Source organism: Talpa europaea (assembly GCF_964194135.1).
Source record: "Talpa europaea genome assembly, chromosome: X".
Lineage (NCBI taxonomy): Eukaryota > Metazoa > Chordata > Mammalia > Eulipotyphla > Talpidae > Talpa > Talpa europaea.
Genome location: NC_140081.1, coordinates 6,227,910 through 6,252,088, shown reverse-complemented (window position 1 = coordinate 6,252,088; position 24,179 = coordinate 6,227,910). Strand labels below are relative to the sequence as shown.

The 24,179-nt window shown below is 36.8% G+C and overlaps 1 protein-coding gene across 1 annotated transcript in view; it reads right to left on the bottom strand.

The window, feature by feature from the left end:
• The window catches only part of MOSPD2 (motile sperm domain containing 2), a gene marked incomplete at its 3' end in the record, with an annotated part of 34,321 nt that extends 10,346 nt beyond the window's left edge, over positions 1–23,975 (bottom strand). The window contains exons 1-7 of the mRNA XM_084258348.1: positions 23,927–23,975; positions 10,691–10,846; positions 9,493–9,579; positions 7,749–7,903; positions 4,516–4,576; positions 2,084–2,122; positions 779–903 (exon numbers count right to left, since the gene is read on the bottom strand). Coding sequence (XP_084114474.1) covers positions 779–903; positions 2,084–2,122; positions 4,516–4,576; positions 7,749–7,903; positions 9,493–9,579; positions 10,691–10,736 — 513 coding nt within the window. The 5' untranslated portion in view covers positions 10,737–10,846; positions 23,927–23,975. The remainder of the gene's footprint in view (positions 1–778; positions 904–2,083; positions 2,123–4,515; positions 4,577–7,748; positions 7,904–9,492; positions 9,580–10,690; positions 10,847–23,926) is intronic.
• Between the last annotated feature and the right edge of the window lie 204 nt (positions 23,976–24,179).

Sequence of the window (24,179 nt, the reverse complement as noted above, 5' to 3'; positions counted from 1 at the left end):
GTCACTCCTGAAGAAACAAATACTAACAAAAGGGAAGGCAACTAAAATAACCTTTTCTATCCCTAAAATCAAACAAATTCTTACTAAATGCTATTGATTTTCAGACCTAAAATTTCCATGGGCAAATTATTAAAAATGACAAATCAATCAAATAACTATTTTAACTAAGGATAGTACTTGACCTATATTCTGTTTTTCTAGATTAAAATATGAAATATAAAGCCTAAGAATAGGAAAGCAACAAACCTCAAATTAAAAATATTGATTCAGATTTTTCTAATCAAAGAAAATAAAAGGATGTACCAAAACTTTTCAACCCATTAGACCCTTGGTGTGGTTGAACACAATTTTATCCAGTAGACAGTAAACAAGGTAGATTGTAACAATCAAATAGTTCAAATATTCCAATCAAGTTAACCCAAAATATACCAAATCCACAAGTTGAACAACTTACCAACATCATTATCACAATAAGTTTCAATGTTACCTAGTATTAAAAGTTTAACACATACCTATATGCTCCTGGATTATTTGTAAGTAGTAAAATAATTTCTAAAAAAATCTTGAAAGTGTGTATTATCCTTTAAATTAAAAAGATTAATCAACAGTATGCAATTGGAGGCAAACATGCAAATGTATAACCTATTCAAAATTAAAAATGTATTAACCTAAAAATGTAATGCTGATCTTTCTTTGACCATTATATTGTTTTTCCTTTTTCCTTAATGTACTGTAATGCATTCTTATTTTAGAAACAAGTTTCAAGTACCATACTTACAGTTCCACCCATGTGGGGAGGCAGGTATTCTACACTGACATAGTCCTGGACTTCATGTTTACTTGTAAACTTCAATAAACTCACTGCTTCTGGACCAAGCCAGGTTTTCACAATTCTGAAAGCAGCTAAGGAAAAAACAGTCACTTTATTAAACTCTCAATTTTAATTTACTTTATGTGCTAACAAAGTTCTCCTGAAATTAGTTTGGGCAATAATCTGTATCTTTCCAAAGCATGATTAGTTAGCATTCTCTAATTCCTGTAGACATTTATATTGTGATTATCCCTTATGGATTTCAAAGGTTACATGAAGATTCAGGAAGATTAAATTACTTGGATGCTCATTAATAAATTATTTTTTGGAGAGTTTTGGTAAAGAATTGGCATTGATTCTTTATGGTTGGTAGAATTTACCAGTGAAGCCATTTGTGCCTGGATTTTTCTTTATGAGAATTTTTTTGAATATTAATTCACTTTCTTTTGCTATACCTCTATTCAGATTCTTCTTGAATCCATTTTAGTAGTTTGTGTCTTCTTAGGAATTTGTCCATTTCATCTGGGTTATCTTGGTATACAATTGTTCATTCCCTTATAGCCCTTTTCACGTCAATATATCTGTTTGTTTTTGATTTTAGTAATGAGCCTTTTATTTTTTTCATCAGTTTAGCCAACGTTTTGTCAAGCTGTTGAACCTTTCAAAGAACCAAGTTTTGGATTTGTTTTCTCTATTGCTTTCTATGTAACAACTGACTTTGGCAAACACAAATGCACATTCTGAAAATATCATTAAATTCACAATCATGTTAAAGTCAGCAAAGTGTTTTTCAATGATTACATTTAATGAAAAATTTTTAATAAAAATGATTTTTTAATAAAAAAAATATAACTGTTGTAAGAATTATGCAACTAGAAATGTGGAATAAATTTCAGATTCATCCTACGTGCTTCCTCAATACCTGAAGCCCATGAGAAAACCTTGCTAAGAGTGATATTCTGTGACATACCCTCTCCCTTTGTCTGTGGGTGACAAACTGAGGTTTCTGGCTGTAGTTTTACACGAGTAGTTGAATATCTTGAAGATCTTTTTCAGAAGACTATCGTGGCCCTTAGAGTCTGGGGGTAGAGTGTTAGTCCAGTTTGCTAAGGAACAGCCTTTGAGTGTTCTAGCTGCAGCCTCTTGAGTGTGTGTGCATCAAGCACAATATAAACATTTTAAAAAATGTGTAGAAATATGGCTAAATTGGCAAAGTACAGAAAAAAGGAAATCAGACATTTTGCTTTAGGAAAGTCTAAGTAATATGCTCACCATTCATTATCCAAGGCATATCAAAGACCACTATTTTTGCTGAAAGATAAAAAAAAAATCATTGAATGAGACTTAGTGACACTATAGTAATATCACTTTCACCTGATCTATTAAAAAAAAAAACCTTCGTGATCGTAATTTCACAGAAAACTGAGCTGGTCAACTAAGCTCTAATTCTGAAGTGAGTAGTGCTAGAACTGAACTAACTTCTCTTGATGGTGAGGGGCCCACCCAAGAGGACAGCCTGCGGAAAATGAATAATGTACAATCACTGTTCTTCGGCAGTCTGTTCTTTTGTTCATTTACTGCTTTTGTGGTTTGCAGAAAGGTAGAGAATGAAATAGTTGGGTGGGTAAACCGAGTCTTTGGATGTGGCATGTCATATTACTGCTGAATACCACTGAATTTTAAAATGACTTCCACATGTCATTTATGGGTTCAATTAGGATCTTCTAAAGATGATACTGTTAAACCATACTCACAGTGGCAAGCCCTGAATTTTTAATCACTGTTTTAACAAACAACATTTTTTACTTTTCTTAATATTATGAACCTCAGAAAGTCGATAATTCTAAAGTATACACAAGTATTTGCATACTGAGATGAAGATATTAAACAGTCTTATTAACAGTTGTGAGAAAGAAACCACAAAGGGGATTTTTGATATCCAAGTCATTCTTCTATTACAGATGAATCGAAAAGTAATTTCATTCCTCTCTGAGCAGAGAATTGAAATGATTACATTAATACAGGACAGGTAAAGTACATGTAAGTAACAAGTTATCTGCAAAGAGGTACTCTGGTACTTAATACCACTGTTTTAATACCTCCGTTAGGCCCTAAAAAGGCACTAACTCAAGATTCTAAGATAGAACAGTCATAATTCATGACAGATTTTGAAGCATTATCAATTTAAGATGCTATAAAATTCAGTGTCTGCAAAACATGTATATTTATACATTATCTCTAGTTAATTCAAATGAGTAGTGCTCAAAATTTTCCTTATACAGAACCATGAATTTATTAATAGGTTTCTCAAAAGAATCTTGGATTTGTTTTGTAAGATTTTTTAAGTGGCTTCTCACAAACTCCTTTAGATATTTCATTAAACAAGGGGCTATTTTATTTTCATTTTGTATGTAAGAGAAACAAGCTAATAATATGGGATAGTGATTCCCTACTGATCACCAACTGGCAATGCTCAGCAAGACTTGATGAATCAGGGGGCCTGCCAGATCCAGGAAGAATTCAGGAGTAACTGTAGTTCCTTCAAGTTCACAATTCAGACATTCTCTTTAACTGAAAATGTTCAAATACTTTATCTGAAGACGTGAGCGCTAGGGCAATGGGTGGCACTGACTCTTGACATCTATCATGTATTTTGTTTCTAACTTCATATTAATATGTGAAAGTGTACCAAAATAAGATGATCCATGTATGTTGCTCTAGTATCATATTAATTGTGAGCCCCCCAAAAGACCTTAAGTGTGGTACTTGTCAGGGGTTTGCCCAGGAGACCCGTTGAGTTTTCATTTTCTGACGGCCCTTTTGCCTCTGTTCTGTCTTTTCATCATTAACCTTCTGGGGTAAATATATTTGACTGTTGTGTTGGCATCTTATTTCCCCAGGAGGAGACCATCATATAAAGTCCAGTAAAAAAAAAATGTACTTAAGATTGAGGGGTTCTTCACTCGAGTTATTAATTAAAGAATCACAATTAAAAACAAACTCTAAATGCTAGATTCAAATGTAGTGCACTCTAGTCAAGTGTTTTCTTAATACCATTTAAAAATAGTAATTAGTACACAGTGTACTCTGTATCAGGATAGCTTATCAGAGTGTATTTGTCAATATTTCTTATGTGTTCCTGCATGTAGGAAGTTCCATATCTTAAATAAATACTATTTTAAATGAATTTCTCAATTGCAAGTTTAGTTAAAATGGCATAATCTTGGGAATACTTTATGTGTGTTATGGGGTGCAATATATACAGTTTAGAACTTGAACTCTTTAACTATAAAGGGCAACAATTATTTATGAAAAATTTACCCATGTACCTACTAGGACATGCTCTTATGAACTCATTTAAACTGCTCATCAGAAAGTAATGTTTCAGTCAGATATTGCTAAGCGAATAACAAACCCTACAAATCTGATAGTGGAACTGAGGCTACCAGAGGATGGAGGGAGTGAGAGGAGGAAGAACAAAGTGCAAAGGAAGCTCAAGGGACAATGGTAATGTACCTCGGCTGCTGTGGCAGGGGGTGCAGTGTAGAAACAACACCTGAAGGGGGAGACCCTATACCTCTAAAATATATACATTGTAAACCAACGCTACCTAAATAATTAAAAAAAATGATGTATGAAAGCTCTACAGTTATTAGACTTTGTCTATAGTTTAATATATTTTTATAAAGGAATAAGTTACTTACAGATGTATTTAGGATAATAAACCTTAAAGCAGTTGATGATAAAGCGTATAAAGTCCATGTCCTAAAATAAAGATTATACATTTAAATCTTTGATTGTCCACATTAGAGAATTTTAAACTGCACATTTCTAAAGGCAACAGATTAATCACAAATGAGACAATTATTAAATTCTTCAAAAATAAGCTCATAAACATGTAGATTCCTGGAGATTAAGGTTTTAAGTCATTAAGCTACTTAGAATAATCAGTCCTACAACAGAGTTAAATAAATTTGATGCTTAGTGATATTTTAATATCACTTATATTACTTCAAAGTAGTTAGATACTTCAGGCTGCTAAGACAATGTAGCATAATGAAATGAATGTAAAAGCAATCCCCTTACAGAAATACTAAAAGTCTGTTGAACAATTAAAGAATTATTGAAACAAATATACAATTTGTAACCTGACTACTTAGAATGAGCATACATAACATATATAAACTCTGATTTGCTTTTTAAGCCTAATTTCTATAACTCATAATAGTTTTAATGAAATAAATTTTATTAATTCTGCCCACAACAGTTAACCTGATCATATTGGTCTGCTATTCAGCCACTTCATTTCTAGCTCTCTTCCTCTTGTTTAGGGATCTAGATTTACAATTTTTTAGTTTATGTTAAAGTATTGTTCACTGACTAATTTATGGGAGACTTTATAAATTGAGTGGTCTGGTTGGTTCTTCTACATTGAACACAGATATAAAAACCTATGAAGTAAGGTTATTAGGGTTACTATTCACATGGATCACTGCATTCCATGTTAGTCCATGTCCACAGGCTGATTTCCTAATCCTTATCAGTCATCTTCACAAGACTATGAGGTAAAAGATATAGCCAGGCCAACTTAAATCCATTAATTAGTAAAAGCTAAGCTGTCCCAGAGAGGAGAGCCTATAAAATCTATAACGCCATGCCTAGCATGTGAATTGCAACATCTTTAATTGCAGTAAACTGAAAGTAAGCATCCTTATGTATCACAGGTATTGATTATGGGATAAATCCTAATATATAATATTATCCTTAACTAACATATCTATACAGAGTTTTAATAATTTGTAGTTAAGTGTCAAAAAAGTATCTGAAATAACAAATTAAATAAAAATTTTGTTACCTAGTAATATAGTCTGTGACCCCAAGAGACTTTGCCTAAAGTGTCTTTGTCCACTGTTCTTGTTTTCATCTTTTATTTAACTGAATATCCTTATAATTCTCAAATTACTGCTTATTCAAGTGCACTGACAGAATTCCACTGGTGTACATACATTAGGGGGTAGTGCTGCTCTGCATTCTGTGAGGATGTTTCAAGTGTGCTATTATCACCCTGTAAAATGTCATCAAGATGTTCAAGCATCAGGAGTTGCTACACTTCTCCTAATACAATGGTTTTAAAGTATGGCTACTGAATCATTTTCAGTGATTCCATTTCTTTCAGGTAGAGAGCTGAAAGCTTAGAGCCAAATTAGTGGCCCAACTCTAACAAATAATTAAAGAAACTTTTTTCCTTGCAATTCTATTTTTCTTTATAAGCTGACTTGAATCCTTGTGAATCTTGAGAAGGTCAAATATAAAATCATTCAGTAAGATTTGAGTATTTAAAAATATTAATGATCTAAATACTTAATGCAAACAACCGCACTTATAAATTAATGAAATAGTACATGCAAGTGGCTTAAAAAGAAAAAAAAAATAAAACAGCTTAAGTAGATTCCTTGCCCCTGGATTTAATAATAAAAAATATTAACATTCTCTTTTTATGATTCTGAGCTGTCGTTAGTAACTACCCCAGGATAGCAGAATCATGATTTTGCTTTATGGAATTGTTTTTTATTGTGGCAATGTGATTTAGAGTTTGGTTATAAAATGATTTAGTCTATAATCTAAAACTCATGGACATGGAAAGTAGGTTGAAAAAATTCCTGGCCATTGGACTCCTAAAATACAGATATATGAAAAGAATGAGGAAAAAAAATCTGTAGACCTACTTCACTTAAACCTCTTGGTAACAGATCTCCCAAGTCTGTTTACTTGTTTTAATGTCAAAGGTTTCCCTTTTGGGGAAGTAGGTATCACTGTGATATATTCCATAGCCCTTTTTATTTTAAAAAAAGTTATTTTTCAATTTTTCAATATTACTACAAATTCTTCATAAAACCACTTTATATAGCTACAATACACCATCAATTAGATACACCATAATTTACCATTTGTTGTGAACTTTTACATGTTTTCCAATTTTTCACTATTTTAAATGATACTCAGAAAAAAACATTTTGGTGCACAATGCTTTCTCTGTACTCGGGTTTATTTGTTTAGAATACATTTGCAGAAGGTAGTTACCAGGCAGAGAGTATTTCCACTAACACTTTAAGGTTCTTAATGTATTTTGCCAAGAGGATTTGCAAAAAGGTTTCGGCACTGCCCCAGGTAGGTATGTGAATGCCAGTCACTGCTACCAGTTAACCAAGGTTTGAATGTACAAGACAGTGGCCCTAATAAATATGCCAGCGGCTCTCTAGTGCTGCCGAGGGCTTTGTATCATAGTTACCACTACTGTTACTAGGCCCAAATTAAAGACTGGTAGGTTTTACATAATTTTTAAGCTTGGCAAAATCACTTGGAAAAAATCACTTGGTTTCCAAAGCTAACCAAATCAAACAAAAAACAAATCCAAATAAGTAAACACCCCCCCCCACCCCACAACAAAATCACAGAGTACTGTGATTGCAATACTCAGGCGAGCAGCTGCAGGACATGGTGGGACTCTAATGCTATACTAGAAAGCATACAGTACTCAATATTTACTAAGGGTATTAACCTGTGCCAGGCACAGGGTTAGGTGCTGTTAGGCGCTGTAGGATATAAGCTCTGACAGAAAATTTTGCTGTTAATCACATCTACTCATTACCCTGCCAGCCTCCCAGTCCTACCTCTAAATCCTGTGTATCAGACAAGAAACTTTTCTAAGAAATCTACAGTTTCCTTGCCAAATACTGAAGCAAATTTAATTCTCCGCAAATCCCATTCCATATTTGACTTCACTTACGTGGCAGGAAAAGAAAAGAAATCCCAAACATAACTTGGTTAGCTCAGTTTTATAGCAATATTTGGTTGGGGTGAGGCCAGCAGGGAGGACAGGAGAGAAGGGGGGGACACTATGATGAACCATGATTTAGAATTAATGAAAAATGCTTACTATGCTATTTATTCCAGTTTCTGACAAGTCAAACATCACTGTTACAGGCTTCCCATTTTCTCTCTTAGCATAACGCTCCAACCAGAATGCTATAAGCTTCTTTTTGTCCAATATGGTTTTGTGGTCTTTTACATGATACTTCACCCTGATCCAGACTTTAAGCAAAACAAACGATCAAAGTAAGAAAGATGATAAAAATAAGAAAAATATTTAAGGCATTATAATATTTTATATATATAAAAAATCATTCTTTCCCCTTGACATTTTTCTTCAATTATAATTTTGCTTCTCAGATTAAAAATATCTTTTCCTCTTTTAAAATGAGAAATAGTACATACTAGGGAAACTTAAAACAAACTTTACTAGTAAATAAGGGGAAAGGAAAATACAGGTGAATGGGTAATATTTTGTAATAACCTTCATGGTGCCTAGCAGAAAAGAAAGTCAATGGTTCTGTCAAGCACTAGGAAAAATGTTTCATCCAGAGGACAAGCACGTACAGAGGCACAATGGAGGCAAGAAGGGGTGTCGTGCATGCAAGGGGAGCGTGGCAAACTGCTCAGAGTGGTGGTAGCTGAGAGTAGATGTGCTGAGAGGGGAGAGGCTTGGCTGGAAGGGCTCAGAATGAAAAGCTACGGCCTCTTGAGTCTTCTGTTTAAAACAGCTCTTGGGCAGCGGCACAAAGGAGGTTGAGTCAGAGCAGAAACACAACAGCTGTGACCTGGGAAGGCATAGGAAGGGGTACTTAGGGGCTGAACTGGGGAGGCACTGGTGCAAAGGGAGAAGGGGTGACATAGGACATTGCAGATATATCAGAGGGAAGAGTGAGTCCCTGCGGGCCAGAGTGGGAGGTCCAGAGAGGGTGTAGCTGCTGGGACCTGGATGTTCAGCTGTGTGTTATGTCGTAGGCAGCTGATTCAGCCTGGTGGCACCAGTCAATGGGGAGTGAAGTGTGCATATGCCTGTGGCCCGCGGATGGCATGGGGTCACTGCCATTGGGGGGCAGGCAGCTGAAGCTGCCAGGATAGTGAAGAAAGGAATACAGCTTGGACACACATTTAAGGGGAGGGTGGAGTTAAAGAAATGAGAAAAGAATATGGAGAAGGAAAGAGGAGGAGGTGGCGATGACAGGAAGAAAATGCAGAGTCCTGTCAAAACAGGAACAGGTCACATGCCACACAGGGGCAAGCAAGGGACCCACTCAACATGCAGAAAACTGCCCTGCTCAGGATGGGACTCTGGTGCTCCTACTCGGGCCCAGCCTTGGTACACACCCGAGCTGGATTTGGACAAGGGGGAGAAGAGTCATCGGGCCCACAGGGATGATGGGCCTGTTATTGTTCCTCCTATGATTGTGAAGATACAGGAAGAAGCTAAGACTGGAAAACTTGAAACAAAAATGGTCCATTTAGCAAGGCTTAAGACTGTCCGAGATTTTCCATAAAAGTACTGGGATAAATTTTAATATCACGGTCACTTAGAAGATGGCGACTCTGAATTACATTGTTTTGGCCGTGTTACAGGATATGGCATTTGCCTGTACAGCCTATTTTATTAGAATACAAACATTACGTACAAATACTTAAGTATCTGATGCTTAGTCAAGATGGCCCTAATAATCCTCAATTGTGGGAAATTTCATGTCACATATGAAGAAATTCCTGCCTAATTTTAATCAGTTGCAATTGATTGATACTATGTCTCAAAATATTGAAAAGTGAGCACACAAATTAAATATACGTACACAGCTTGTTGCCTTCCTTGTCATAACCATGGAGATAAATGCCACCAATTTCCAATAACCATCTGGGAATGGAGGATTCACTCAGGTCTAAAAATTGATAAACTTTGATGAGAACTTGTAACTTAGGGACTATGATATTGTGACTTATAAAAAATATATTTGCTCATTCAGATCATCATTAGTATTTCCCCCAAGAACTTTCAAAGATTTCTTCATTGGTCCCCAACCCAGTTCATCCTCTCTCTCTGCTATCTGCCACAGGAAACCAGCAATTATATGTAAGAAAAAAAAATACTGTTGAGTTTAAAAGATTATTCTATACTTAAATAACTTGACGTATCAGATTTATATTTCTTGGCTTTATTAATCAATGGTTCATTGTTGAAATTACTATGGTTTTTACATTTCCAATCAAATTATTTCTTAAATACTACCTTGCTGATGGATTCCCTCTAAAAGTGTACTCTGGACTTGTTGACTATTTTGTATTAAGTCTCCAGACTCATGACTCAGGAGTTTACAATCCTCCAGATCAGGAAATCAATCTTTATACCTCATCAAACAAGTTGCTATGCCAGTTTCTTCTTGTTAAGTGTTTAGAAGGAGAGAACTAACAATTAACCTTCCCTGAGAAGAGTTCTTCATATTCTGGAAGACTATTATAAACTCCTGCCTAAGATCTAAAACTCCTATTTTGGGGGAAATTTTTAATCCAGATGTTGGACTTGAAACTAAGAAGGTTGTCTGCCATAGGTATCCTTGGGATAAGCTTGATCCTCACTCAGCAATTCTATAAGGTGCATCTATCAGTACAAGGGACTCTGGGAATAAATAGACCTAAGGTAGCCAACTGAGAAAAGCTGGCAAATAGTATCAGTTTATCTCTAGGTCTAAGAGTGAAGCGGTGTTGCTATTGTTTAAAGACACTGAACTAAACAGATTAGGAGACTCAGCTGTGAGAAAAGAATCTGTGATTCCACTTCCTGGTGATCTGATTTTCTTACAATCTACTTTTAAGACTCATAAGGCACTCTTTTCATAGTGTAATAACACTGTGTGTATTGGATCTTTATAAACCATTCTATTCTTGGGTTTATAATGAGTGCTAAGGATAACTATATACGCTATTCAATGAATGTAAACCAGTAACATTTATGCAGGTGCTAGTATACTGTCAAGGTTAAATTGCATAGCTTACCGTTGACAGCCATTTCTTTCCTCCACTGAAAACTCTCATCAATCATCTTCAGTGTTTCATCTATAGCATTCTGTCGCCAAGATAAGTAACTTTCAACCCAGTTATCATCTTGTTGCAGCCTTTCGACATCACGTGGATCATATTTATCTGGCTTATCTAGGGGAAAACCGTAATAAATATCCAAGTCAGATAAACTCTGCAGTGAATAGTAACAGCAAACACTGATGATAAAGGAGAAGAAAGACCTGGGGAACAAGGCTAAGATATTTGGGGACACAGGGATGTAGTTCAGATGAAAATACAATTTAAAGGATGGATAGAATGTCTAAGTGTGAGAATAAAGTTATCTAAAGATTGCAGGTTTACTGTGGATTTAAAAAATGAGACCAAAATATTTTGCACAACCCTCTTTATAACCCAAAATCTGGGAAAAGCAATTATGTTACCTGAACTTGAAAGCTAAGGAAAAATGAAGAGATTTTATATGTAAAGAAACAACTCGGTTGTACTTAAAGATATTTGTTTGTCAAGTGCCATTTTAAAAAATGAACTAAATACAAAATGGAAAACTGACCATATAGGCAGCATTGTGGTAGTTACTGTTTTCAGACCCTGCAGCCAACATTTCTACTATCTGGCTGGAATAACTGTTTCCAAGAATAACTTCCCATTGCCTGCTTACAAGCGCTGTGTGGGTACCAACTTTTATACCTGATATTCCTCCTTCCACACTTGTTCTCATTATTTTTCTGTAACTGAATTTCTCTTGTCTCCTCACAACCTCCTCTGAACATCTAAATCCTACCATTCTGCAGGATGCCTTTCAGTTTTTCCTGAGCCCAGAAGTATCCTTTTCTATGACTAGGACTTGAACGAAACTTTTCTTCAGGCACTTAGCACTGTTCCTTAGAGTCAGTGCTGGCCTGCATGCCCTACTTTCCCCTATAGACACCATAAAAACAGACTGTATATGCGAAGAAACCAAAAGATGCCAGTAGTGCCCTGGAAAAAACTTTAGGAAAGTGTGTTGACTGAATCTATTTCTACTCTGTTTTATTTTCTGGATTAATGGTGCCCTCCCAGAGGCCTATGCAAGAACTTCAGAAAATCCCTACTCCTTCCCCTCCATTTTTTTTCCATCCAGTAAGTTGCCAAGTTTTACAGATTCTATCTCCTCTCCATTTGCTGACTTCTTTCAGGATGTCAGAAATAATAGCTGAAAGGGCAGGGAAATATAAAGTGCATTCAGAGAATTATCTTCGTTGTGTCTCAATTTCCTTATCTTTAAGCTGCTTTAGAGACTCACAGGGTTGTGTGTGGATCAGATGAAAAAGTATATAGGAAAGTACATGGTCGTTTAAAGCACTATTAAAATATAAGATTAGGCCATAAATCATGCATTTATAGAGCATTATCTTAGACACGGCTTTTAATATCAGGGTTCTATTTACCTAATCTATATAACGAGTGACTCTGTAGTCAGGAAACCTTGGGGAAAATGTTCAGTTCTGTTATTCCAAAATTCATCAGTATTCAAAGTGTAACTTTAATTATAATTTATAAACACGAGTTGAATATAAAAGTTTACATTGTGCAGCATCAAGAGGGCCCCTGGGAGCGCCTGTCTCTGAAGAAGCATCATCCAGTGTGGCCAATGGACAGCTGTCTCCACTGGACCAATACAGTGTTTTCCTTGAAATTAGAGGCTGACTTCATTTTCGAGAACAGATCTGCCAAATACCCAAGTCTGAATAACCAAAATAGTTTGTTGCTCTTTTGAAAAACAAAAAAATGGTGGTTCATGAAAAATGTAACAAATTCAACTGCCAACTCAAACATACTTAGCATTCAGAAGTGTTTAATGCATACTTCCTGATTTTGTCACAGAGAACATGAAGAGGACATGTACCCAAGGGTTCTAAAATAAAACTGCCTTTTTTTTTTTTAAACCGAGAGGGCTGACAGTGAGGACTACAGTGACCACGAGCTTTGATCTGCACTTCAGAGTCAGCAGTTTTGCCCCCCACTCTACACAATCACACAGTGATAAAGACAACGGCTCAATACTACTATAAAAATATTTTTGACCTCACAGGCTCCTGAAAAGAGTCCTGGGCATACCCAAGAGTTTAGTCTGGAACCACTTACCTAGAACAAGATGTAGCAAGTGGTAAAAATGCAGTAACTATTACCCATAATAAGAAAAATCAAACATTGTTATTATTCTGCTAACTGCTGATATTACCATAATAGCAGGGATCCTATAAACAAGACAGTGCCCATTAATATGACATGTAAAGCTGACTTCTCTTGGGTAGCTTTTAGGGTTATGGATCTTTGCAATTAGAAATGTTTTTTAAAATTATTATTAATGGAACATGTAGTTACATATAAAAGGCCTGCTATTAACCATTTACCCCTAGACAGCCAGAAATGGGAACAGGGGTGAAACACAAGAGAAGGAGAGGTTTGTGGGTGGGTCTATGAGGCTGGAGGGAGAGAGGCAGGCAAAAAGTAGGGGCAGAAAAGGGCAGAGAATGGGACAGATGAGAGGGCTGAAGGGAGGTGGGGGAGAGAGAATGAGACAGAGAAAAAGTAAAACCTGGCCCGGGACCACAAGGCCAAGTATAAGAATAACTGTGTATGCCAACATAATTTGCTGCAGTCAAATACAGCTCCCAGACAACTGAACCCTTGAGTACTTTGGGAGTTTTCAGAAAACCAGTACTTCAGTAAGTCCAGATGTTACAGGAAGAAGAGAGAGAGATATATCCAAAAGTGTCTGAAGGTATCAAAGCATGGGTGTGCACACAGCCCCCAACCTCGGAAGGCCAGATGCCATTTTGAAAGACTATGCTCTCAGCGATTAAAGCAAAGAGATGAAGAAATTAACCTTATATTTCGTAATACTGTGTCCTTACTCCTTTCCTCTTGCTGTGCGGCAGTGAAAACTGCACCACAAACCAACGTTTATCTTAATGGCGGTGTTTTTAGCTTCTCACCCCTTTATTTCTTCATAATAGCTCAGAATTCGTTTTGGCCACTCCTGTCTAAGAAAGCGTGGTGATAAATTCTATCAGCACACCCATGGTTCATTGTCTCTTTGTAAACAGGTCACACACACACACACACACACACACACACGTATATATACAATGTATCTCCACCAATCAAATTGTGACATTTATAATTTTGCAGAGGAAGAACTAAAAATACATGGCAATGGTGATTCAACTCTTATATTTAATTTTAATGAATATATATTTGTATTTGCTTAAGTCCATATGTTAAGAAATCTGGTTCCCTAAAGAGGGAACACAAGGGGGTGAAGAGGCACGAGACAAAAGACACTTCTCAATGTTTAGCTTTTTATATAGCTTTGACATTTTGTACAGTGTTATTTCAGTTGAACTGTACCTATTTCACTGAGAAGCATTTTGTCAGTGTGGCAAATTCCTCTGTTGCACTTTCTGACTATGAATTATCTTTGCATTCCCTGAACTGACAAAACTATTTGGGCCTTGTGTGCAGTGAATCTTTGTGCATGGGAGCAGCTGACTACCAACTGAGGGTCGTGAATAGTCACGGATTTAGTGTCTTGCTTCTCATTGAGACAATTTTGGATGATTTTTTCCCCCCTAAATTTTCTGACTTACTATGATAAAGCTGGTCATTGTATTAGTACAATTTAAAAAATTTCTACCGTATCTATGGCTGCTTAAAACACCAGCTTATGTTTATTCTACTTACTATCCTTCCCCTTTACCGTTACTATATAGAGAGATATGTAGATATATCTGCTCTTACTTTTTTCCTCCTGTTTTCTTTGTATTTACTGGTGTGTGTTTTGTGGCTGCTTGAATTGAATCTTTAGTTGAGTTTTATCTAGGTCTTGTTTTCTAATTTATGCATTAAGATCACAGATATTATTTTGTTCAATTTTAAATATTTTGTAATGTTCATTGCGATATCCTCTTTAACCCGCGGGTTATTTACCAGAAGAATTACACATATTGCCCAAGAACTGATAATCTGTAGATTATTCAGAGGTGTGTTATTTTAGTTTTCTAACATTTAATTTGATTTTAACTACCTGCTTATTTTGACTTCTAATATAGCTACTTAGTGGTGTGAGAACATGGTCTGTATGATCTAGCTGCTTTGGAATTTGAGACTTCCTTTATGACTAATATGTGGTGAATGTTTGCAAAAGCTCCAACAGCACAGATATATAGTCAATAAAACAATATATTCTCTATTTGTAGGATAGGAAGACTATAAGGTCTCCATAAAAATCTAAAGTCTTAAGGATTCCTTGCTCATGTGTTCTTTGTATTTCTAAAAGTAGTTTTCTGAAATTGTGGATGTCATGAGTTTCCCTTATAATTCTAGGAGTTTTTGCTTTGTATTTGAAGGCCATACTGTTAGATGCCTTATGTTCTTAGTTTCTAATTGTTATACCTTTTTAGGGTTCCTTTTATCATGAATAGTATCTCTTTTTAAATTTATTAATGTTTTTCACCTAAATATTTTATCTACTGAAAGTGGACACAATTACTTTTGGTTAGGATTTGTTTTATATACCTTTTCCCACCTGTTTATTTTCAACCTTTCTATATTAATTTATTTTGGAGAGTCTCTTGTAGGCAGCATGTAATTAAGATTTTTATTACCTACGCTGATAAGTATAAATCCATGTTTGTGACAAATATTGATAAAGTGGGGACCATTTCTGTTGTCTTACTGTTTTCTAGTTACCATACTGTTATTTTTCCCTCCTTTCCTACTTTCTGCTGGAGAGTTGACATTTTCTTCTGAGTAGGAAATGAAACATTTTTATTTCTATCACTGGGTAGTAGTTTACCCCATTTTAAATACTCACATTTAATCTACAGTTAATTATCTCTAGCCTCCTTTTGAATAATACAAGTACTTATAATGTTTTATCTCCAATCTCAGCACTCCTAATATTACTATTGCAATTTTTTTCTTTTTACAATCAACATTTAGACTTTTCCTTTATCTGCTTACTCATTTATTTGCTTTTCATTAATTCCTGTATCCCTCCCTTCTGGATTCTATTTACTTATTAGTGACATAGTATAGTAGTAGCAGCAGCTTTTTTTTTTTTTTTTTAACAAGCAAGGAACTGTCAGTCACTACATACCTGGAAAAAAAAAAGTTAACCTTCACTTTTGAATAAGTATTTTAAGTGGGAAGTTATTTCCCTTGGTACTTTTAGAGAATTATACACATTTTCCAGGCATTAACTGTTGCTGATGAGAAATCAATTATCATTCTTCTTTTTGTTCCGTTGTAGATAATCTGTCATTACTCTCTGATTGTTAGATGTTCTCTTTGTCCCTGGGGTTTACAATTTTACTATGACAGGCCTAGGGATTAATTTCCTTTTCTTCACGATGCCTAGGTCTTTTTATGTTTCTTTAATTTGATATATTTGATAAACTCTAGAAAACTGTCAACTATGATTTTTTCAAATAGTATTATCTCTATTGTTTCCTTGTGGAAGTTCCATTAAGTGTATATGGAGTTTCTCTAATTTCTTGTATTTTCTCTTTCATACTTTTCTCTCTTTTTTTTCTCTGATGATCTGGGTATAAACACCTGTATAGAAACTTAAAAATTATCTCTGAAAGTACTATATCAGCTGTGACTATATAGTATTAATTGGGGGGGGAAATTTGCAAATCACAGCCCAACTAGTAAATATAAAGTAATATCAAAAAAATTTCTATACATACATGCCAAATCTTTAGAATTAACACAGTCAGATCAAAACAAAATCATTTTGGTCATAGCACATTTTTTTGTCCTCTGATGCTTTGCAAAATGGCTGCAGGCCCCCCCCCCAAAAAAAAAAAAAACATAGAAATTTCTGTGAATTGTACTCAATTTCCTAGAGCTTTAATCACACCAAAAGTCTTGTTAGAGATTAAGTGAGATTAATGAGAAAAATAAGCAGATCTACCAATTCTCTATCTCAACATAAATTTACCACTTAAGACTCCATGCGAAATTGTAACCTTATATTCTCTCAGCAGAGGCTTAATATTTTTAGATATGTATATAGTAGGAATAAAAATTGATAAACTCTTGGGCCTCCCTGGTGGCACAGTGGGGTAAGCACTGTACTATGAAGCAATCCGAAGCCTCTGCAGCACGAGTTCGATCTCCCGCCTGCCAGGGAGCAACCCACATGGTGAAGCAGACCTCTGCTGGCTCACCCGCTGCTCCCCTCAGCAGTGTATTTCAGTCAATCTGCCTATTCTGTTCCCCACCCTGTCTCTGGTAAATCCTCTCACCCCCCCACCTCTGGCCTATGCCCCAGCTCTTGTATGCATAAATAAATAAATCTTTAAGAAAAAAAAATTGATAAACTCTTAAGATCATTTTTAGTCTGATCAACTTTAAAAGGTTGATCTTGAGAATGTTAGAATTGGAACAGGATAAGAAAATGCAATCTTTTCCTATAACTTTTAAAGGTTTCCTCTTGGGGTAATACACAGCTCATTAGTTATGAGGCTTACCCACGATCGCTCGGCATATACAGCCCAAAGGTGAGCAAGGTGTTGGAGATACAAAGATGAATAAAGCCTGAGCTGATCCCTTTGGAGGTTCATAATCTATAGAGTTTATGAAAAATATCCAATAGTGTAGTTACACTTTAAAGATCATTTTCCTTCTACCCTTCCTTTCCAGAAAGGGCAGTTGATGAAGACAATCCCTTTATCTACAAGGGTTCCTCTTTCATTATCTTTCTGTCCTTGAAATTCTCTTCTCTGAGACTATGATACAAATTTTCCAGGTTTTTCTACTTCTCTAACCATTTTGCTTCCTTTAGGCAAATACAAGGAAGGCATTTCTCAAGGTTAATAGATTAATTTTTAAAAAAGAACAAAGTGAAAAACCATGTTAAAACTAAAGGCATTTACCAATAGACCCCACCAAGGGAAAATCAAAAGGCTATGCTTTAGATAAAATGATAATGAACCCAGAAACAAGGTGCTAATAAATGTATGGTAAATACACAAATGCTGGTATATAAAACAACAATAATAAATTGTGGGGGATGGGGGGCGGGGGAGGGAGTAGAGGTTATAGTTCTAACCATGTTAGAACTATACAATAATCATATCTTCCAGGGAGTAGACAAGAAGAAACACTCCTGACTCATTTTATGAAGCATGCATAATCCTGAAGTCAAAATCACAAGGAAAATTACAGGCCAATTTGTGAATATAGATTAAAAAAACTTCCTAAACAAAATATTAGTTAACTGAATACAGCGACTTAAAAACTCTGATGAATATGTTCCAACATATTACAGATTAAAAAGAGAAAATTCAGGTGAGCATCTCACCAAATACAATGTGTTTGGTAGATGAAGAAAATGTATTTAGTAAAATCTGACCATCAATCACAATGGAAATACAACAAACAAAAACCAAAACTAGCCAACTAGGAATAGAAGGAAGCTTCATTTTGATAAAGGCTCTGCAGAGATTACAATTAATGGGCACATGTTTGGAGTTATCGTTTTTAAGATCAGGAATAATACAAGTAGGTTTTAATCACTGCTTCTCTTCAACAGTGTTCTGAAGGTTCCAGCCAGTATAAAGTAAAAGGATTGAAAGATGGAAGAATTTGAAAGTTCAAAAGAAAAACCATCATTATTTCAAGGTGACATTATTGTTTATATAGAAATCCAAACTGATCTAGAGATGAATTAAAATTAGAGTTAGTAAGACTTCTGAGTTCAGTATTAACTAAAAAAGTCAAATGCAGAGATAGCATTTAAGCTACTAAGTACCTGGGAATAAATGTAACAAAAGTGGGTTATTGTTTATGGAGAAAATGTTAAATTTTATGGAGAAAATGTTGTATTTTTTTTATTTTACAGAAATATAAGCTGATTCTATAATTGGAACAATGGGCTGGGCTAAGAAGATCTTGAAGAAGTGATTTTCACAGAAGTGGAAACCAAATGGCCCATGAAGATATGAAGTCATGCTTCATCTGCCCTAAGAAATGCAAATTAAAGCTCCAATGAGATATCTGGACTTCCCCATTTGATGGTTAAAAGTTTTGAAAAATTTAAAAAACAACCATAATAACTAGTAATGCCAGAAGTTTAGGGTATAGAAAAACAAGAAAATTCAAATACGCTGGTTACCTAAAGTGAAATCTGGTACAATCACTTTGGGAAATAGTTTGGAATGCCTTAGTAAAGCTGAACATGTGTCTCTTTTACCACCACCCATTTCACTGCTGGGTACAAACCCTGCAGCTGTGCTTCTCAAACTCCCGATTCCTTTTACATGCTTAGAGATAACTGAGGACCCTAAGGAGCTTTTTTGGTTGATATAAATTATATTTATCAGTAGTTTAATATTAGGTATTAAAATTGAGAACAAATTTAATGCACAAGCACACAAGCTATCAGCCCTTGGAGCAGCGGCATCATTACATGCCACATAACCCCTGGAAAATATTACCATATGCTTGCATGATAATGACAGTGGAAAAGGAAAATGTTTTAGTATTATTAGGAAAATAGTTTTGACTTCTCCTTGAAATGGCCTCCAGGAACTAGAGTTCCTAGACCAACTTTGAGAATGACCGCCCTAGAGGAAATCTTACAAAATGAAGAAGCAGCCCTTAATCCACCAAATGATTTATTCATTCCATGAACCACTACACGGCTATGAAAAGGAATCAATTCTAATTATATTTGACAATATGAAAGACTCCTGAGCAACGGAAGTCATGGAAAATTATCAGCTCTTATTTTGAGTTCAAAAAGTAGTAAAAATTAATATTAAGTGCTGACGAGGAACATGTCGTCAGTAGCAAAGCCAATGAAAAGGCCAGAGAATGGGTGATGCCAAATGCAGGACCAGCAGCTGCCCCCGAACGGCAGGGATGGGGATACACAGAAGTTCTATTTCTTTGCCTGGGAGGTGAGTACATGGTCAATTTATTTCTGTTTCATACATAAAAGATATTTCAAAATTGAAAAAAAACAAAATAAAACAAAAATCACAAGATTAAAAACGTCATTGTAAGAGAGAAAATTATTTTAGTTAATAGCAGGGGAAGAAGCCACAGAGGAATGGGTAATTCTGAGTATATTCATAAGATGAAAAAAAGTAAAAGTAACATAAATAGGGAAGCCTAAACCAATATTTTAACAGCCATACTAATGAAAACAATATGAAATTGTATTCAAATGCAAAAAAAAAAAAAACCAAAGAACCATCAGTTAAGAAGTGACACTAAAGGTGGGTAAAGGTGTGGTGAAACTGACATTCCTAAGTGCTGGTAGGAATGCACCTAGGTACAATTTCTATTGAGGGAAGTTTGGCACACATATGAGGTAGCTTAAAAATATTCCCTCTTAAAACCAACCATCCTACTTCTTTCTATACATGGGTCTTGAGAAATAATCTGAACTACCTACACAAAAGATTGTGGATATTTAGATTCCTTCCAGTTTTTTGTTAACACATTTTTTGTGTGTGCAGTAGGTCATTTATGATAGAAGATAAAAAAATTATCTTTCATTTATAGACCCTAATACTAAATGGAAAGCAAAATGTTGCTTCATAAATATGGGGAAATAAGATGTCACTTAAAAAAAGGCAGCAACACAAAGAATGACATATAGAATGGTCTTTTAATATTGCTTTTTTAAATGTATAGAATGTTACATTCTATTCTTTTAAATGTTAGCAGGGCTAGAGAGTGAGCTTCGGAGGGAATTTTTGGACATCAAATACTTATAGAGTCAGGAAACAAACCTAAAATAATAAAACCCACAAATCTCTCGATCGCTCTCTCAACTTGTTAAGGTACAGCTGCACTGTTCTGGTGTTCGAGGCTCGTGATTATCACCCGTTTTCAGCCAGCGTGTTTACCCTCTTTCAGGCCCACTAAAGTGGGCTTCCTATGGCTTCCCCAACATGCCTCTTATGCTCATCTACATGGCATTTTCTGCTTGTCCAAGTTCTACCATCTCCTAAAGTTCCTTTTCTGTGGTTTTTCCTAGCTGCTCATTAACCCAGTCACCCCCAACCAGATGTGGTTTTCCTTGCCTCAGACGCCTACAAAAGTGACTTTAGTGCACTTGTTACCCTCCATACAATTTATGGTAACTTTAGCTCCGTTTTAATGCCTCTCTAGACTATAGTGGCTCAGGTATGGGCTCTATTCCTATTATTGATATGCTGCCTCCCAGAATTAAGCACATGAGTATTTGAGGAGCTGAATAAATTATTGTCACAGGGGATTATTCTCTTGCCTTGATCACAAGGAGGAGGAGGAGAAAACGGGGTGTCTTTCTCATTTGAGACTCAGCATGGAATTTTTCTCAAACAATGGGGGCGGGAAGGAAGGAACTAGTGGTTATGCATAAAACTAGTGGTTATGCATTATGGCTTATATTTTATTCTTTTTTGCTAGCCCAAACTGGAACCATATTTGGTGCCTTAATTTCTATGAAAACAAAAATGTGCTTGAAGTTCCTAAGCATGTATCCCCAGAAGGGTTTTTGAGTACAGCCAGTGATAAAGTGATGAAGGAAAAATAGCACATTTGCTTAAGTCGGCCTTGTATTTTCTGAAACAAGACTGTTTGTTCTTTAAATTGTATCATATGTCATTGTGGTGACACTGGTTGACAACATTGTAAATGTTTTAGAGATATAGGTTCATACCTTTTCAAATATGTTACTGTATCACACCTGCCCCCAATGCACCAAGATATTGTTAATGACAGAAAAGGTGAAAGACAAGAGGAAGCAAAGTGGAGGTTCTAACCCCAAGTCAATTTCTAAAAAGAACTTGAAAAGGGAGAACACAGTGGAATCAGAACACCTTGTTTTTTTAAACCACTTCCCACTCTACCTTTGCCTGAGACCTTATTTCAAGAAGCCGACATTTTGAAGACTTCAAAGGTTTCTATTTTCCTTTCCCATGCAAGTTATTAACTGAATTTACAACTGTTGTGCTGATAACTTCTGCACACATGTTCACATACACCCAAGTGCATATATTTAAGGACAAAACCCACCCTATACTCAATGCCATACAGCGCTGTACTCTGAAATGCTAGTATCCACGAGACATATTATAAAGGTGGATCTTTTGCCAGATTTTGATGGGGGAGGGGAGCCAGTTAGGATAGTTCTTAATACAGAATTGGATTAATCTCGCTAGGTATATATGCAGTGCTGCAGGCAGTGAGTACTTATCGAGAACTGTGCTAGATACACAGAAGTGAGTCAGATCCTGCTCCCGATGTTTACAAGGTGTCCCTGGCCCTAGACATTCTACTGAAGGAAATGAACAATAAGGAAACAAAGGAACATAATTACAAATATGGTAAGAGCTGTAATGGGGACCTAGCTAGCCATGCCACTACCTTGGCAGGAGCCTTCTAGGCTGAGGAAGTGAAAACAGACTCAATCTGTTTGAAGAACATAAAAAAGGCAGTGTGGCTAGTCATGTTGTTCAAACTGTGGGTCATGTTTATAGGCTGTGATGTCAATTTTGTGGCTCACTGCATAGGGATTCCCAGGCTTTCAGAATACGTATCCCATAATGAACTTTTGATTCGGGGGTGTGTGTGTTTCTCACTCCGGACAGTGGTAAAATCTGTGCTAAGGAGAAGTAACCCACGAAGATGAAGGGTGGGCAGGAGCTAGACCATGCATGGTCTTATACTATAGGCCGCCATAAAGAATTGGGATTTTCATTCTACAAACAGTGGGAAAGTACTGGAAGGACTTCAAGCTGGGAGTGACAGGATCTAATTTGACAGGATGGTGTTGCTCAAGGATTACTATCATGAAATTCGGAAGACCTGAGCACCAGCCCCAACCTAGCACCGAACATGGGATTTTGAGCTAATCACTTAGCCTCTCCAGACCTTTCTTCATGTTAAAAATGAAAAGGTTGGTCAAAGATGACCTTTAAGATATTCTCTATTCCTAAATTTCTACAACTGTTTTCTCCCTGCTACATAAAAGTAAGTAACTATGGGGGAGACTCTAGGTCTTTAGATCAAGATCTGGGTTACTTAATCTTACAGCTGTAAGAATTTCTATAGGAAGCAGTTTAAGTGTCTTTTTTACTGGAACCAGCTATGCTACTGGAAATGAGATCTCTAGGCTAAAAACCAATCAAATGCTTCTGGAAATCTCTGGTGCAGAGTTTGGGATGTGAAGAAAATTGAGAGGGATAAAGAGACTTACTGACCAGGTTGTTTGAATCGGATTTCGTCATTCTTGGTTATCAACTGACATTTAACCCAGGGCTGTCTAATGAAGCAGGGAATCTGCTTAGCACTAAAATCAAGAGGTGGAAGTGCAACTACTTTCAGAGACCAAAATGATTGTTGAAGCAAAATAGCGCCCATTAGCTTCTACCCTCCAGATAGACGGTCTGAGATACGCTTTTTAATTTAATCTTCTAACTTAATCATTCCCATTTCACAGACGATGGAAACAGAAAAGACAAGTAAGCTGTAAGAGGCAGGGTCTAGGTTTGAATATTTGCTGCATATTCATAACCGCATGGTTTGAATATTGATTGAACAGGGACTACAGTTCAGTGACAGACAACGCAGTATCTGGGACATCTGGACTCGGAATGTTCAAACCCAGAAATCAATTCTGGACTCAGGTACGTGGCTCAGTACAGCGTGGGATAAGAAGATAAGGACTTCGTCCAGCATTGTAGGGCCCACTCGGGGCAGCATGCTGAGCTGTATGAAGTGGAATTAGGCAAAACAGCTAAGGAATTTGGATCCCCCACTAAGCACAGGCCACCAGCATTATTGGCACTTTCCGGGTTCATTTTCAAGACTGTTGGCAAAAGGTCAGTAGAGGCCCCGTGGACTAGGCAGGTTCACCTGTGCCCTGGACCTAACCAGTGTCCTGCCAGTTCCATCAACCGGAGGGGCTAGAAACTCCCCGACTTCTGATTTACATCCACCCTGTCACATGTAAATGCAGTCCTGGACGCATCAGCCGCCCTACTGGAGCTGTGGTGCCTGGCAGGTGACTGGAGGAAAACCTTGGAAGGGTGCAGGGCGCCGTCCCAGGGAGGGTGGAAACAGCCCCTGGCCCGCTCCGCCAGAGACACCGCCAACATCCCAGCAAAGTTAGGGCCACCCACCGCACACCTGCCTCGACGCAGAGAATGCGGTACCCACCTGTCACATACTCGGCTTCGAACCTCCGCCGGATCTCGGCGATGAGTTTGGCTTTCTGCTCGGCGGGATTCTGGAAGGGAGACGCGCTGAGAGAGTTAGGTACCCCGGGGACAGCCCGCTTCCCCCTCTGCCCAGCCCACCCGCCTCCGGATCCGTCCCCTCTCGGCCGGCGGCTTTCCGGGTGGGGGCAGCGCAGTGGGCTCCTCACCTCGGCCATGGTCACGGTCGCAGACGGAGAGGCCGCCGCAACTGT